The sequence below is a fragment of the Equus asinus genome, chromosome 9 (assembly GCF_041296235.1).
Source record: "Equus asinus isolate D_3611 breed Donkey chromosome 9, EquAss-T2T_v2, whole genome shotgun sequence".
Lineage (NCBI taxonomy): Eukaryota > Metazoa > Chordata > Mammalia > Perissodactyla > Equidae > Equus > Equus asinus.
Genome location: NC_091798.1, coordinates 3344964 through 3362949, shown reverse-complemented (window position 1 = coordinate 3362949; position 17986 = coordinate 3344964). Strand labels below are relative to the sequence as shown.

Below are 17986 nucleotides of genomic sequence, written 5' to 3'. Positions count from 1 at the left end.
TTTCCATTAGTAAAAGCATCTGCACCAGAAAGAGAATGACTCTTAGAGAATTTTTTTTTGAGGAAGATTAGCCCTGAGCTAACATTCCCCACCAACCCTCCTCTTTTTGCTTAAAAAGATTGGCCCTGAGCTAACATCCATGCTCATCCTCCTCTACTTTATACATGGGATGCCTGCCACAGCATGGCTTGAGAAGTGTTGTGTAGGTCTGCGCCTGGGATCTGAACTGGTGAACCCCAGGCCATCAAAGCAGAATGTGTGAATTTAACCCGTGTGCCACCAGGCCAGCCCCTAGAGAATTTTTTTTTTTTAAGGAAGATTAGCCCTGAGCTAACTGCTGCCAATCCTCCTCTTTTTGCTGAGGAAGACTGGCCCTGAGCTAGCATCCACGCCCATCTTCCTCTGCTTTATATGTGGGACACCTGCCACAACATGGTGTGCCGAGTAGTGCCATGTCTGCACCTGGGATCAGAACCGGCGAACCCCAGGCCGCCGAAGCGGATCGTGCGCACTTAACCAGTGAACCACCAGGCCAACCCCTAGAGAATTTTTTTAACTGAGAGATTTATCTGCATAACAAGGCAAGCTGTATTTATTATGCATTTTCTCCCCTCATTTTCCCATAATTTTTCTTCAGCCACTTCCTGCTGCTGCTCACCCAGATGGCTTCCTGCTTCCAAGCTCCCCCATGTGCACCCAGTGTGGACTGGACTTGCAACTGGCAGCTGGTGTTGAGCTGCCTGCTCAAGGGCTGCAGAGCACCATCCTAAATCTCATCCCCAGCATGACCTACCTGGCCAGCAATACTCAGGATCTGCCACCACTGCACAGGATTGGGGCATCTGCACTGATGGTTCAGATTGTGGGCAGTACCCAGCCCAATTCCCACTCACTATTGTTGACCACACGCCTGTGCTGTTTGCAGATGGTACGGATTTAAAAGAGAAGTCATATCCTGTCATTAAAGTGGAACTGTTGGGCTGCCTTGAGGAATTTTTCAACACCTGTAAAACTAAAGAGAAGCTAGGAGAATTATCAGAAGAGTTCTACAAAAATGAACTACTATTGATTGAAATGTTGAATATACCTGTCCCTGCAGTTGCTAAATTGAGATGTCTTTTAGATAGTTCTCCTAGGGAAGATTTACTAGACATTCTGACATCACTTATCCAAACAAGCAACAAAAATGCTCCAAATTTTAGATACTGTGACTCTGGAGGAACTGTCCAAGATGATGATACCACTGCTTGTGAAACAAATGCAAGAATTGAAATTGCTTTAAAAAAACAGGATACTTGTGGCCTGCCTGGTGGCACAGTGGTTAGGTTTGCATGTTCTCCTTCAGTGGCCCGGGGTTTGCCAGTTCAGATTCTGGGTGCAGACCTATGCACCATTCATCAAGCCATGCTGTGGCAGGAGTCCCACATATAAAGTAGAGGAAGATGGGCATGGATGTTAGCACAAGGCCAGTCATCCTCAGCGAAAAGAGGAGGATTGGTGGCAGATGTTAATGAGGGTAATCTTCCTAAAAATATAATAATAATAATAACAGAAAAAGCGAGAAGGATGATAACAAATGCATTATATGAATATGCCTCAATAGGATTTCACACATCCTAGGTACTTTATGTTTTTTTAAATTTTTTGAGGAAGATTAGTCCTGAGCTAACATCTGCTGCCAATCGTCCTCTTTTTGCTGAGGAAGGCTGGCCCTGAGCTAACCTTCGTGCCCATCTTCCTCCACTTTATATGTGGGATGCTTACCACAACATGGCTTACCAAGCGATGCCTGGGATCCGAACCTGCAAACCCTGTGCTGCTGAAGCGGAACATGAGCACTTAACTGCTACACCACCGGGCTGGCCCGCATCCTAGGTACTTTAAAAGATGAACATGAGGAAGAAGATAATCATGATATTGTCATGCTAGAAAAAAAAGTGAGCATCCAATATGTCAGAAGAAGCCCATTAGGTCTGTGTCAAAAAGAGAAAAAGACTAAAAAGATGCTGCAAGCAATGCCAGAATATGTTCAGATTAGAAATTACTTAGAATTTATGGTGGAACTTTCTGGAACAAAAGTACAACTGACCATCCAGACATTCAAGAAGGCTAAATTCTTCTGAATAATATGCATTTTGCCTTGAAAAATTGAAGGAAAGAATTTTGGAATATTAGGCTGTCAAACAGCTGAAAACCAATCTGAAGGGCCCATTCTTTGCTTTGCTGACCCTCCTAGAGTTGGCAAAACAATGTGGGAAAGTCTGTGACCAAGACTCTAGATCGAGATTTCCACAAGATTGTATTTGGATGAGAACGTGAATAGTCTGACATTTGAGGACACAGGCACACCTATGTTGGCAGTATACCTGGTCATACAATCAATGACTTGAAGACCATTGAGGTTAACAATCTGGTGTTTCTATTAGATGAGGTTGACAAATTAGAAAAAATTGTGTCCAGGTGATCCTGCAGCAGCTCTGCTTGAGATATTGGATCATGAACAAAACCATAGCTTCACAAATCATTCTCTAAATGTGGGCTTTAACCTCTCCCAAGTTATTTTAATAACTATCGCCAATACGACTGCTACTACTCCACCTGTCTTCTTGGACAGAATGGGGACATTCAGGTGCCAGGATATACACAAGAGAAGATAGATTGCCAGCAAGCACTTGATCCCAAAGCAACTGGAACAACATGGACTGAGTCCTCAGCAGATTCAGATCTCTCAGGTTACTCCTCTTCACATCTTCACCAGGTGTACCAGAGAGGCTGGGGGTCATTCTCTGGATAGCTTATTTGGGGCCATTTGCCCAGCTGTTGCTGTGAAGGTGGGAAAAGAACAATATAAGGAAGTCAAGTTGGACCATTTTGATGTGAATGAGACAGAAATTTACAGAGAAAACATCTTAGAAGACGCAAAATCTGAATCTATCAATGACAGCAGTTACTTGGCCCTACCACCTGAAACGCCAATTTTGATTGATTTCTATGCTCCAAAAGACATCTTTGGGCTCCAGATAGATAAAATGGGCATTTGAGTCAACCAGGAATGGCAATAAGTTTGGCTTGGACTCCCTTAGGTGGAGAAATCATATTTGTGGAGGCAAGCTGAATGGATGGTGAAGGTCATTTAACTCTAACTGCTCAGCTAGCGGATATCATGAGAAGAGTCTGCCCATCTTGCTATTAGCACGCTCTGCAGCAATGCCAAGAAATACCATCTGCCCTGTGCTTCTGGAAGTTTTGATCTTAACAACACAGACATCCATGTGCACTTTCCAGCTGGAGCTGTCACAAAAGATGGACCCCATGCTGGAGTTATCACAGTGACTTGTCTTGCCTCACCTTTTAGTGGGCTGCTTTTACATTCAAATGTAGTTATGACTGGAGAAATTACAGAGGGGTCTTGATCTTCCAGTGAATTAAAGAAAAAGTGCTGGCAGCACACAGAGCACGATAGAAGTGAATCATCATTTCTCAGAGGAATGAAAAAGACCTTGAAGAAATCCCAGGTGACGTATGATAGCATTGAAGTTTTGTCACAGCAAACTGCCTGGATGAAGCTTTTGATGCTGTCTTTACTGTCAAGACCTACCTGCTCTCTTAAATAGCGTTTTGTAGGCCCAAATCTCAACTTTACAGAATTTTCAGTTATGACGTGCCAACAGCACTGACAAAATTGATTTTATTCACAGCAGTAGGGGTAAGTAAACTGTCTCTAATTTGTGAACACAATCACAAGACTGATTATGAACCTCACTCAAGTGGCAGTTAGTGTTTATTAGAGAAACATTAATTTAATAAATTGGTAAAAATTGAAAAAATCTGAATCACCTGGCTACCTTCTTGAGTCTTACATTTTATGAAATTCAAGCCATAGTCAAATTACTGTGTAATCAATTTATTTTCTTTTGTTAATTTGTCTCACGCAACTTAATCTTCAGAGCAGCCACAGAACCTAAAAACCTAGGAGGAAGTCATTTTGTCTCCTCCAGTGGGCAAAGTCCCTCTTGCTGCTGCCCAGCAGGCTTGGTACCTCCAGGGAAAGGAGGAAAGTCTCATGGGTGACAGGGAAGGAGAATCTTCTCTTTGTTTCCTTTGTTAGTGGCACTTTCCAAAGACCCCCTTGGGAGTGTTGCTGTGCTAATTCGGAACAGTTCCTAAGACTCATTACATCTGGAGGAGGACAAGCCTACCTGGGCTGAGTTCTGTTGACAGATCAGGATCTGAGATTACTGAATCTGGGTCTCCTTCTAAAGTTGGGGGTAAGAAACCCTGTCACTGTGTTGTTCCTCCAGTCCTGAAGTCCCAAGTCAGTTTGCCTTCTTCTTACCACCTTTCAGGGTTCTCACTAAATTTCTTCTTTTATGGTTGTCCAGGTTTTAAGGTTGAACTTAGCAGAGAGGACCATCTTGTCTCTGTGTTTGTTATGCATTTATAGGTTATTTTGTACTTTTCTGCATAGAGGTCCAGGTCATTTCTTGGTAACCTTTTTTAGTTTATCTTTCCTTATTTCTATTGTAAATCAAGTCTACTCATCTATTATATGCTGTGGCTACTGTTTGTTACATGAAAGCTACTGACTTTTGCACGTTAGTTTGACATCCTGCTACATCATTGGATGTTTTAACTGTTGGCATTAGTTTTAACATTGATTCTCTGTGATTTGCCATGTTTAATATCACATCATTTTTAAATGGAGCACATATAGGAGAGTTCGCCAGCCAATGGGAAGCAGGCCTGTCATAAGGAGTCACATACAGTTCACACCTCCCTCTGTTTCCTTCACTTGTCCTCTGTGGTGTTTTCACACCCTTCAAGAGAAGGCTGAGCAGTTGCTGTGTACAATTCATTCTTTCATGGAAGAGGGGCACAGTCAATTACTTCTTGAACCAGGAGGGCCACGTTTGTATGGAAAAGGGAGAGCCCTCCACTAAGTCCCTGGGGGATGGGAGGGAAGGGGTCTGGCAAGGGGTGGCCCAGAAGATTGTGCAGGTGGATATGGTTGCTGACTGAATACTCTGCTTATAGCGAGCTTGAACCAGACTGGAACAGCTGGCTTGCAAAGATCCAACAACAGGAACATCCCCCCACCTATGTATCACCTTTCTCCCCCACTTCCCATTATGCCTTAGTTGATTTCATAGCCAGATTATAAGGAAGACGGAGTTCCAGTCTGCAGAATGGACTTTGAAGCAGTGTCTCCTGCTTGTTATCATACTATCTTTGTCCTGTGATGTGAGAGAGGCCAGGACAACCAGATGTTAAGCTGCTACGTGAGGTCAGAGAGCCTGTGTGGGGGGTTAGGGTCTGCCTTCTCCACTGTCTCTGTTTGGGTGTGTTTCTGAGACTAGTTTTTAAGTTGATTATGGGAGAGAAGTTTATATAAGATGCTTACCTCCCTGCATTCACCCTCCCCTCAAAACTTGAGGGAACCTTTGGTTCTTCAGAGAAGCTTTGAGGAAGAGTGAAACAAGACCATAGACAAGATTTGGATTTGGAGCTGTGCTGGAGTATACACTGAATAGTTTCCAGGTTTGTGGTGAGTTCTCCTTCCTTAGCATGGGAAAGAACTTGTCTAGTGTCCCGGCATATTTGGGGCCGTTATCACCAGCTTCCCCTGGTGAGTGATCAGAGAGACCTTCTCCTTATGACCCAGACATTCCCAGCTCTGAACTGTTTCTACAGTAAGCCCCAAAGCAGCAAATTGTTGACATTGCAGAATTTCTGCATTCCACAGTTTCCTTGTCTGCACGTCTACCTTGTACTGGGGGCTGTGATCTGTTCCAACCTGTCAAAGTATGCTTTCCTTGGTGTAAGTCCATTCAGCTGCTATAACAAGAATTCGCAGACTGGGTGGCTTAGAAAACAAAAATTTACTTCTCACGGTTTTGGGTGCTAAAACTACAAGATCAGGTCTTGCAGATCTGATGTCTGGTGAGGGTTCATCGATGATCATAGTCTTGTTGTGTCCTCACATGGTGGAAGGGGTAAGGGAGCTTTCTGGCGTCTCGTTTACAACAACATTAATCCCTTTTAAGAGTTGCCTCCTTATGACATAATCATCTACAAAAGTGCCTAGTGTCTCCCAATAGCATTGTATTGGCAGCTAGGATTTCAACATATTCATTTGAGGGGATACAGATATCCAGTCCATAGCACTTGGTTCAACAAAAGGGCTCAGATTTGGGCAGAATCTCCACACATGAATGGAGTACATTAGCAGGTATTCACACATGCATGCATGATCTCCCCTCTTTTTGCCACAAAAATAATTTCACCTGTGGCATTTTCCTTTAATAGTCTTCATTTTTTCCCAGGATGGAAGAATTGTCATTCTTAACCTAAAGAAGGAACTTCCATCCCAGAGTGAACCTCATAAGGCAGTATGCCAGAGTGTGACCAGTGAGAAGAGGGGCATGAATGAGCCCAAACTGCCAAGTTGAATTAAAATCCCTACAGAGAAGACTGGTTCAGAAGTTGGGGCTTAGTAACACAATTGGACTCCATTTTCTATCTCACCCTTTCCCCACCACCATCTCTTTTTCAGGTCATGGTGTCCGTCCCAGGTAGGCCAGGTGATGTTTATAATGGGCTTCATGGTGCTGGCAGAGAGCTGAAGATGAGGAGGTTTTCCCTCAATATTCAAGTGCATATTAACATAATTATTGCAATCAGCAGCAATAACAACTAAGACAACATATTCAAAGTCAAAACACAAAAGACATATCGGAAGAAAATATATGCAACATATGTAATGGAAAAAGAGTTGGTATGAAGAACAAGCCTTTTAAAACTCCAAAATATTCAATAGGAAAAGATGAATAACTAAATAAATAGGAAAAGAGAAATGGATGCGAACATGCAGTTCACAGAAGAGGAAGATCAAAATGTTAGCAGACATTTTAAAAGCATGTCAAGCTCACTAGAGGTCAAGGTGATGCAAATGTGAACAAACAAGGAGGGATTCAAGTATACCCACACATTACTTTGGCAGCAATTAAAATTCTAACACTGCTAGAGTTTGTGTAAATTGGAGAGAACTATTTTGGGGAATAATTTGCTTCAAGACTTGATACCCTGTGTACCAGATTCGACTTTTTAGTTTAATACAAGGAATAGTCCAAAACGTGCAATGAAATGTTCTATAAAATTGATAATCACAAACAGAGCAGCATTAATGAACCTAAACGAAGAACACAAACTTGAAGTTGAGTATTAAAATCAAAATATAAAAGAATATTTTATTGCCATAACATTTATCAGAAATCTCCAAACATGAAACTAAGCAGCACACAGTTTAGCAGGATATCTTGTAATCTGTATTGATGTTCTAGGTGATGATAAGCAAAAAGAACCATATTGGAGGCTAACAATGGGGTTACTTTGGAGTATTATTTTAACTTTGGGTTTATGCTTTTATTCTTCTGGATATATTATCAAAAGTGAAATTGCTGAATTATAATGTAGTTCTATTTTTAATTTTTTGAGAATCCTCCATACTGTTTTTCACAGTGGCTGTACCAATTTACAATCTCACCAACAGGGCACAGGCATTCCTTTTTCTCCACATCCAGGTCAGTATCTCTTAACCGTTGTCTTTTTGACCATGGTCATTCTAACAGGCATGAGCTAATATCTCATTGTGATTTTAATTTGCATTTTCCTAATAACAAGTGAGGTTCAGCATAGTTTTATGTACGTTGGCCTTTCATATATCTTCTTGGGACAAAAGTTTATTCAGATCCCTTGCCCACTTTTTAATTTCGTTGTTTGTTGCCATTGAGTTGTATGAGTTTTTATGTTTTGGATGTTAATCCTTTATCAGATACATGGTTTGCAAATATTTTTTCCAATTCCAAGTGTTGTCTTTTCACTTGGTTGATGGTTTCTTTTGTCATGCAAAAGCTTTTTTGTTTGATGTAGTCCCACTTGTTTATTTTTATTTTGTTCCTGTGCTTTATGTGTCAAAAAAATCCATATACAAAAGTTTATCGCAAGATCCGTGTCAAGGAGCTTTATTCCTAAGTTTTCTTCTAGGAATTTCATTGTTTCAGGTCCTACATTTAAGTCTAATCCATTTCAAGTTAATATTTGCAAGTGGTGTAAGATATGAGCTCAGTTCCATTCTTTTAAATGTGAATATGCAATCATCCCAGCACCATTGATTGAAGAGACTGTCTTTTCACCATGGAGCATTCTTAGCTCCCTTGTCAGATATTAGTTGACCACACAAGCTTGGGTGTGTTTCTGGGCTCTCAATGCTCTTCTATTCGTCTGTTTTTATGCCAGTATTATAATATTTTGGTGACTATAGCTTTATACTATATCTTGAAATCTGGAACTGAGATTCTCCCAGCTTTGTTCTTCTTTCTAAGAATTTCTTTGGCTATTTGGGGTCTTTGGTCATTCCATATAAACTTTAGGAGGAGTATTTCTATTTCTGTAAAAATCGCCATTAGAAACTTGATAGTGATTCCAATGAATCTATAGATAGCTTTTGATAATATTGACATTTTAACAATATTAATTCTTCCGATTCATGAACACAGAATACCTTTCCACTTGCTTTCTTTGATTTCCTTCATCAATGTTTTGTAGTTTTCAGCAGAGATCTTTCACCTCCTTAGTTAAATTTGTTCTTGAGTATTTTATTGTTTTTGATGCTATTGTGAATTGGATCAATGTCTTTATTTCTTTTTCAGAAATTTTACTGTTAGCGTAAGAAATGCTACTGATTTTTGTATATTAACTTTGTATCCTATAACTTTACTCAATTTATTGATTAGATTTAACAGATTTTTGGTTGGATCTTTAAAATGTTCTCTATATAAAATCATGTCATCTGCAAGTAGGAACAATTTTATTTCGTTTTTTCCAATTCTGATAATTTTTGTGTCTTCTTCTTGCCTGATTGCTGTAGCTAGGATTTCCAGTACTCTGTTGAATAGGAGTGGTGAGAGTGAGCACTCTGGTCCTGTTTGTAATCTTAGAGAAAAATCTTTCACCCTTTTGCTATGGAGTATGATGTTAGCTGTGGACTTGTCATATATGGCCTTTAACATGTTGACATATGTTCCATGTTTAAATTGTTGAGTTTTTATTATGAATGAATGCTAAATTTTGTCAAATGCTTTTTCTGTGTCTATTGAAATGATTACAGGATTCTTTTCTTTCATTCTATTAATGTGATGCACCACATTGATTGATTTGCATATGTTGAAACGTTCTTGCATCCCAGCGGTAAACCCAAGTTTAACACGGTGAATGATCTTTTTAATGTGCTGCTGGATTCAATTTACTAGTATTTTATTGATAATTCGTGCATCGATATTCATCAGGGATATAGGCTTGTAGTTTTCTTTTCTAATAATATCTATTTCTGGTTTTGGTATCAGGTTAATACTGACCTTGTAAAATGAGTTTGAGAGTGTTTACTTCTCGTCAGTTTTGGGGAAGAATTTGAGAAGGATTTTTTTAAAGTTTGGTACAATTCACCAGTGAAACTATCTGATCCTGGGCTTTTCTTTGCTGGGAGATTTTTGAGTACTGGTTCAATGTCCTCACTAGTAATTGGTTTATTCAGATTTTTTACTTCTTCCTGATTCATTCTTGGTAAGTTGTATGTTTCTAAGAATTTTTTTTATTTCTTCTAGGTTTTCCAGTTTGTTGACATATAGATATTCATAGTAACCTGTTTTGATCCTTTGAATGTCTGTGGTATCAGTTGTAACGTCTTCTCTTTTAATTCTGATTTTAGTTATCTGAGCCTTTTTTTTTCTTGGTGAATCTAGGTTAACTCCTTTTTAATTTATAATTTTCTTGATTTGGGTTCTTTCTCTTTTCCCCTTGGTTAATCTAGCTAAGAGTTTGTTTATCTTTTTAAAGAATCAACTCAGTTTGGTTAATCTTTTCTATTGTTTTTCTGTTCTCTTTAATTTATTTCTGCTCTAATCTTTATGATTTTCTTTTTTTTCTGCTAACTTTGGGCTCAATTGGTTCTTTTTCTTGTTCCTAAAGATGTAGAATTAGATCATTTATTTGGGATCTTCCTTGCTTCTTAATGTAGGATAATGTAGGATAATGTAGAATGTAATGCTCATTGCTTTGAAGTTCCCTCTTAGAACTCTTTTTGCTGCTTCCCATAAATTCTGGTATGTTGTGTTTCCATTTTCATTTGTCTCAAGAAACTTTTTTATTTCCTCTTTGATTTCTTTTTTGATCCATTGGTTCTTCAGGATAATGTTATCTAACTTCCATGTGATTTTGGATTTTCCAGTTTTCCTCTTGTTTTTATTGCTGGTTTCTTGCCACTGTGGTCAGAGAAGATAGTTGGATGATTGCAATCTTCCTAAATTTACTATGACTTATTTTGTGGCCTAACATATGATATGTTGAAAAATATTTCACGTGAGCTTGAGAAAATGTGTATATTTTCCTGTTGCTGGACAGAATGTTCATTATATGTTTGTTAGGTCCATTTGATCTATAGTGTTGCTCAAATTTACTGTTTTCTTATTGATTCTGTCTGAATGATCCATCTGTTGTTGAGAATGTGGTATTAGAGTCCCCAATAATTGTATTGCTGTTTCTTTCTCTTTTTAGGTCTGTTAGTTTTTGTTTTATATATTTAGCTACTCAGATCTTGGGTGCATAAATATTTACAATTGTTATATCTTCTTGATGTGTTGATCCCTTTATCATTATGTAATAATCTTATCTCTTTTTATCATGTTTAGTTTAAAGTCTATTTTGTCTGTGATAAGTATAGCTACCACTTCTTTTTTTGTTTAACTTTTGCTGAAATGTCTTTTCTCATCCCTTCACTCTCAGCCTATGTGTGTCCTTAAAATTATAATGAGTGTTTTGTAGGCAGCATATCACTGGGTCTTGTTTTTATCCATTCACCCATTCTTTATCTTTTGATTGAAGAGCTTAATTTGATCAAACTTTAAGTAATTATATATAGGTAGGACATACTATTGCTATTTTATTAATTGTTTTCTGGCTGTTTTATATATCCATTGTTCCTTGTTTCTCTTCCTTTTCCTGCTATCCTTTTTTTGTGTTTTCATGTTTTTGGTAACTGTATGCTTTGACTTTTTATCATGTTCTTTTGAAGAATTACTATGAGATTTTTCTTTGTGATTACCATGAGGCTTACATAAAATACCTTAAACTTATAACATCCTGTTTTGAACTGTTAACAATTTAACATCAATATATTTTACATTCTTTATATTTTGGTTTCTTCTCCTCCTCAAATTTTAGATTTTTGCTGCTACAATTGAAATTTTTTTAGTATTGTGCAACTAATGACAGATTACTGAATTTTTGGTTATTTTTGCCACGTTGACTTTTTTACCTTGTAAACTAGAGTTGTGAGTTATACACCACCATTACCATATTGCAGATTAAACTATGGCTATACATTTACCATTACCAGGGAGATTTGTGCTACTTTTTTGAGTTTTAATGATTTTTTTCTTTTGAGGAAGATTACCCCTGAGCTAACTACTGCCCATCTTCCTCTTTTTGCTGAGGAAGACTGGCCCTGAGCTAACATCCATACCCATCTTCCTCTACTTTATATGTGGGACGCCTGCCACAGCACGGCTTGACTAGCAATGTATAGGTCCACAACTGGGATCCTATCTGGCAAACCCCAAGCCGCTGAAGCAGAACATGTGAACTTAACTGCGGCACCACTGGACTGGCCCCTAGTAGTTGCATTTTTAATTTTTTAAGGAAACTTCATAGTGTTTCCCATAACGGCTGATCAATTACATTCCCAGCAACAGTGTTCAAGTGGTCACTTTTCTCTAGATCTTCACCAGTATGATGTATTTTGACTTTTTGATAGTAGCCATCTTAACAGATTTGAGGTGATGTCTAATTGTGGTTTGAACTTTCATTTTCCCTATGATTGGTGAAATTGAGCATCTTTTCATATGTCTGTTGGCCTTTTGTGTATCTTCCTTGGAAAAATGTCTATCTATGTCTTTTGAGTGTTTTTTAATCAGGTTATTTATTTATTTACTTAACTTTTGAGTTGTATGAGCTTCTTATACATTTTGGATAGTAATCTCTTATGGTATATACGATTCACAAATATTTTCTCCCATTCAATAGATTACCTTTTTATTTGTCGATTGTTTCTTTTGCCATGCAGAAACTTTTCACTTTGATGTAGTTCCATTTGTTTATATTTTTCTGTTTTTGCCTATACTTTTTGTGTCAAAACCACAAGGTCATGGCCAAGAACAATGTCAAGGAGTTTTTCTCTGTTTTCATCTAAGAGTTGTTAGCTTCAAGTCTTACTTGTAAGTCTTTAATCCATTTTGAGTTGATTTTTGTACATGGTATAATATGGAGTCTAATTTCATTCTTTTACATGCAGATATTGTGTTTTCTCAACATCATTTATTGAAGTGACAATCCCTTCCCCACTGTGTATTCTTAGTGCCTTGTTTTTTAAAGATTGGCACCTGAGCTGACATCGGTTGCCAATCTTCTCTTTTTTCTCCCCAGAGCCCCCAGTACATAGTTGTGTACTCTAGTTGCAGGTCCCCTGGTTGTGCTGTGTGGGCCGCCACCTCAGCATGGCCTGAGGAGTGGTGCTAGGTCTGCACCCAGGATCCGAACTGCCAGAACCCTGAGCCACCAAAGCTTAATGACTCAGCCATGGGGCCAGCCCCTTCTTAGTGCCTTTGTAAAAACGTCAGTCAGGTTTCTTTCTGTTCTCTTTTTTCTTTTTTAGTGGCCTATGTCTTTTTTATGCCATTACCATACGGTTTGATTACTATATCTTTGTAACACAGCTTGAAATCAGCTTTGTTCTTGATCAAGATTGCTGTAGCTATTTGGGGTCTTATGGGTTCCATGCAAATTTTAAGATTTTTTTCTATTTCTTGGAAAAATGCCATCGGATGTTGATAAGCATTGCTTGGAATCTGTAGACCATTTAGGGTATGACGGACATTATAACAGCATCGATTCTTTCCGTGCTTGAGCACAAGATACCTTTCAGCTTATTTGAGTCTTCTTCAGTTTCTTTTACCAATATTTCATAGTTTTCAGTGTACAGATTTTCACCTCCTTTAGTAAATTTATTCCTAAATATTTTATTCTTTTTGATGCTATTGAAATGAGATCTTAATTTCTTTTTCTGGTAGTATATTGTTAGTGTATAGAAATGTAACTTATTTTTGCATATTAATTTTATATCCTGCAAGTTTATTGAATTCATTTATTGGTTTTAACAGTTTTTTGTGGAGTCTTTAGGGTTTACTATATGTAAGATCATGTCAACTACAAACAGAGAAAATTTTACCTCATCCTTTCTTATTCAGATGCCTTTTATTTGTTTTTCTTTCCTAATTTCTTTGGCTAGGATTTTAGCACTATGTTAATTAGAAGTGGCAAGAGTGGTTTCTCAGAGAGAAAGTGTTCAGCTTTTTCTGTTGAATATGATGTTCGCTGCGGGCTTGTCATGCATAGTCTCTATTATGTTGAATTGCATTCTTTCTATATCTAGTTTGAGAGGTCTTTTTTCAGTTTTATTGAGATATAATTAACATACATCACTGTATGAGTTTAAGGTGTACAGCATAAATGTTTGACTCACATATATTGAGAAGTGATTACCACAATAAATTTAGCTAACATTCATTATCTCATACAGATACAATAAAAATACATGGAAATAAAATAATATTTTTTTCTCATAATGATAACTCAGAATTTACTCTCTTAACAACATTCATATATATCATACAGCAGTGGGAACTATAGTTATCATGTTTGATCCTGAAATGATGGTAAGTGTTTTTCACATACTTTCTCTGTATCTATGGGAATGATTGTATGATTTTTATTCTTCATTTTGTTAATGTCACATTTATTGATTTCCACATATTGAAACATCCTTTCATCACAGGGATATGTCCTACTGGATTATGGTATATGATCCTCTTAATACGCTGTTGAATTCAGTTTGCTAATTTTGTTTGAGACTTTTTGCATCTATGTTTATCAGCAATATTAGCCTGTAATTTTCTTTTCTTCTAGTGTCCTAATCGGGCTTTGGTATCAGGATAATTCTGGCCTTATAAAATGAGTTCGGAAGTGTTCCTTTCTCTTCCGTTTTTTGAAACAGTTTGAGAAGGATTGGTGTTAATTCTTCTTTAATTGTTTAGTCAGATTCACAAGTGAAGCCATCTGATCCTGGACTTTCATTTGTTGGAGGATTTTTGATTATTAATTCAATCTTCTTCCTTGATATTAGTCTGTTTGGATTTTCTACTTCTTTTTATTTCTACTTTTTTGTTCAATTCATTTAAGCTAGACAAAAACAAACAGCAATTTAACTATTTCTCCATCTCCTTCCTCCCACCCCTGGCAACCACCAGTCTGGTCTCTGTATCCATGAGCTTGTATCTATCTATCTATCTATCGATCTATCTATAGTATATAGCATACATATCTAGCATACATATTATAGAGTATATACATGGTGTATAGTACATAGTGTATATAAATAGTGTGTGTGTATAGATATATTCCACATATAAGAGAGATCTTACAGTATTTGTCTCTGTCTGACTTACTGTATTTAGCATAATGTTCTCAGGGTCCAACAACATGGTCACAAATGGCAAGATTTCACTCTTTTTTATGGCTGAATAATATTACATTGTATATGTATATATCATTTCTGTTTCTTCATGACAGTCTTGGTAGATTTTACATTTCTGGAAATTCATCCATTTCTTCCAGATCATCTAAATTGTTAGCATATAGTTGTTCATAATAATATGTAATGGGCCTTTTTATTTCTGTGGTATCATTTGTAATGTGTAATCTTTCATTTTTGATTGTATTTTTTGACCCCTCTTTCTTTTTTTTCTTGATTAGTCCAGCCAAATTTTGCTTACCTTAAAAAAAAAGCATTTCTCAGGTTAATTCAACTCTTTTATTGTTTTCAGTCTCAGTTTTATTTATTTCTACTACAAACTTAGGACTTGATTTATTCTTTTACTAGTTCTTTGGAAACTTCAAGGTTAGGTTGTTTATTTAAGGTTTTTTTTTTTAATGCAGACATTAGCTCCTATAAAATTTCTCTTATTAACTATTTTCATTCCATCTCAAAAGTTTAGTATGTTGAAGTGTAGTTTGAGATTTTTAAATTTATTATATAAATTTATTTTATTAAACAGAATAATTTCAACTAAAGCTTGCATGGTAATAACTTTATCTTAGTCAACTTTCTCTTTCACCAGTGCCCTCTTTTCTAGTGTTAAAAAATATACAAGATGTTTCCATTTCCAACATAAAAACAAATTAATTAAAAATGGTCTAAGTTTTAGGAATTGTTACATTCAATGACTTGAATGAATCTCCAGACAATTATGCTCAGTGAAAAAAAAGCCAATCCTGAAAAATTATATAGTGTATAAAACTCCTCTCATATAATATTTATGTAATATACATAAATTCATGTAATTCATGATGGAATTATAGAGTTGAGAATAAATTAATGATTTCCAAGAATTAGGGGAGGGTGTTTTGGTATGGCAGTAAATGGCAAACTGATGGACTCTCATGGTAATGAACCTGATCTATATCTTGACCACAGTGGAGGACACTCTAACCTACATTCATAATAAACTTACATAGAACTAAACACACACACCTACACACATACTTTTGAGAAAAGTAAAACTAGGAAAATCTGAGAAATATTGATAAATTTTATCAATGTCTCTGTGCTGGTTATAATTATTGTACTTTAGTTTTATAAGATGTCATCCTTGAGGAAAGATGGGTAAAAGTTACTTAGTATCTCTCTGCATTATATCTTACAATAGCATATGACTCTAAGATTATCTCTCAAAAGAAAAGAGTTTAAATTAAACACCAACAACAAATCAAGTATTTATACATACACCAACATGGGTGAATCTCAAAAACATGTAGAACGACAGAACTCTTACTCAAAACTTGATGCCAGAGAACTCCACTAGTATAAACGTCCAGAAAACAAACTAATCCAAGGTGGTAAGAAGTCAGAACAGTGTTGAAGCTTCTGGGGTTTGGGGCAAGGATTAACGAGAATGGGCATAGGAGGAAGAAATTTTCTGCAGGATAAATTCAACACAATACGTGGGTGTATACATTTGCCAGAATTCATTGAGTGGTACACTTAAATTTGTGTATCTGACTGTATTTAATTAAAAATATAGCATATGTAGTTTTACATACCAATTTTATAAATTGAAAATATAGATATAAAATTTAAAAATAAGCAAACAACTCTAGTTAGTTAATATTATATATCTATCCTCAGATGTTCAGGGGCGAAAGTGCACCAGTGTCTGAAATTCACTTTGAAACAAATAAAATAAATAAATAAAATGGACTAAATGGAGAAAGGCATTCATAAATATACAGATATGTGATAAAACAAATAAAAAACAGTTAAATGAAGATAGAAATATGAGCATTGACTGTATATAAGTCTTTCAACTTATTCATTTATAAAATAATTTTCATACTCCAATGTTGGGAGAAAAACAAAAATATCAAAGAATATATAAAAACAAAAGATGTAGCAGCGTGGGCGGGTCGCCAGGGCTGCGGAGAGGCGGGCCGGGCGCGGAGCAGGGGAGAGGGCGGCGGCAGCGGAGACTGGCCCTGGCGGCTCGGCCCCCGCATCGGAGCAGGCCTCACGGCGTTCCCCCGGACCGGCGGGCTGGTCAGCGAGGCCCAGGCCGCCCGCCGCGGCGCGGAGAGAGATTGTTACTTTTAGCTGATGGGTGCTTATCGGACCGCCCACATGGAGAAGAGCTTCATCGCTGCAGAAAGTGCTGTTGGACAGCGCTCATCTGGACCTCTGTCTTAGCCGTGGTTGTGGATGTCATGTTCTTGAAATCATGAATCCTGTTTATAGCCCTGGTTCTTCTGGGGTTCCCTATGCAAATGCCAAAGGAATTGGTTATCCAGCTGGTTTCCCCATGGGCTACGCAGCAGCGGCTCCCGCCTACTCCCCCAACATGTACACTGGAGCGAACCCCACCTTCCAAACAGGTTACACTCCAGGCACACCTTACAAAGTGTCCTGTTCCCCCACCAGTGGGGCAGTGCCACCATACTCCTCCTCCTCCAACCCCTACCAGACCGCCGTGTACCCCATGCGAAGTGCCTACCCCCAGCAGAGCCCATACGCACAGCAAGGCACATACTACACACAACCCCTGCACGCAGCACCTCCTCACGTCGTCCACCACACCACGGTGGTGCAGCCCAATGGCATGCCGGCGACGGTGTACCCTGCACCTATCCCTCCACCTACAGGCAACGGGGTCACCATGGGCATGGTGGCTGGGACCACTATGGCGATGTCAGCAGGTACCCTGCTGACTGCCCACTCCTCAACTCCTGTCGCCCCTCACCGAGTCAAGGTGCCCACATATCGGGCCCCCGGAACACCCACCTACAGCTACGTGCCCCCTCAGTGGTGATCACCCTGCAAATGTTTGAGGATGGAGCTGTGCGGTCACATAATGGAGATTCCACAGCTGGTGTTGCAGGCCTGGCATCTCCAGCCCGGACTTTCTTTCTAATGCTCTGACACTTCGCTAGCACTCCTGCGGCCCGCCCAGAGGTTCCAGTGCCATGAGTCTCCAGCTGACTCTGGGTTGTTCTTACAGCAAATCCTGTTTTGTGGGCTGCCTGGCAAGTTTTTAGCTAACTATAGTGATAAAAAGGGAGTATTAATCTATTCAGAATCATATCTAGTTGAATGCATGTTTAAAAAAACAAACACAAAAACAAAGCTTGCTCAATCTACCTGCAGTGACTGATGCAAACCCATTATATGCAAAATCCAAAGGAATGGAAAGTGTTTTACAGCTTGTATCCCTAATGCACTGTTGTAACGTATACAAAGTCTTAAAGTTGTAAGTGTTAAAGTGAATTTCTT

General features: G+C 38.2%; 1 protein-coding gene across 1 annotated transcript; it reads left to right on the top strand.

Moving 5' to 3' along the window:
* The first annotated feature begins 16808 nt into the window (after positions 1-16808).
* Positions 16809-17586, top strand: LOC123289596 (myelin-associated neurite-outgrowth inhibitor-like). Its single transcript, XM_044779620.2, has one exon. The coding sequence runs from the start codon at positions 16938-16940 to the stop codon at positions 17523-17525; it is 588 nt and encodes a 195-aa protein (XP_044635555.2). The 5' UTR covers positions 16809-16937; the 3' UTR covers positions 17526-17586.
* Positions 17587-17986: the final 400 nt, after the last annotated feature.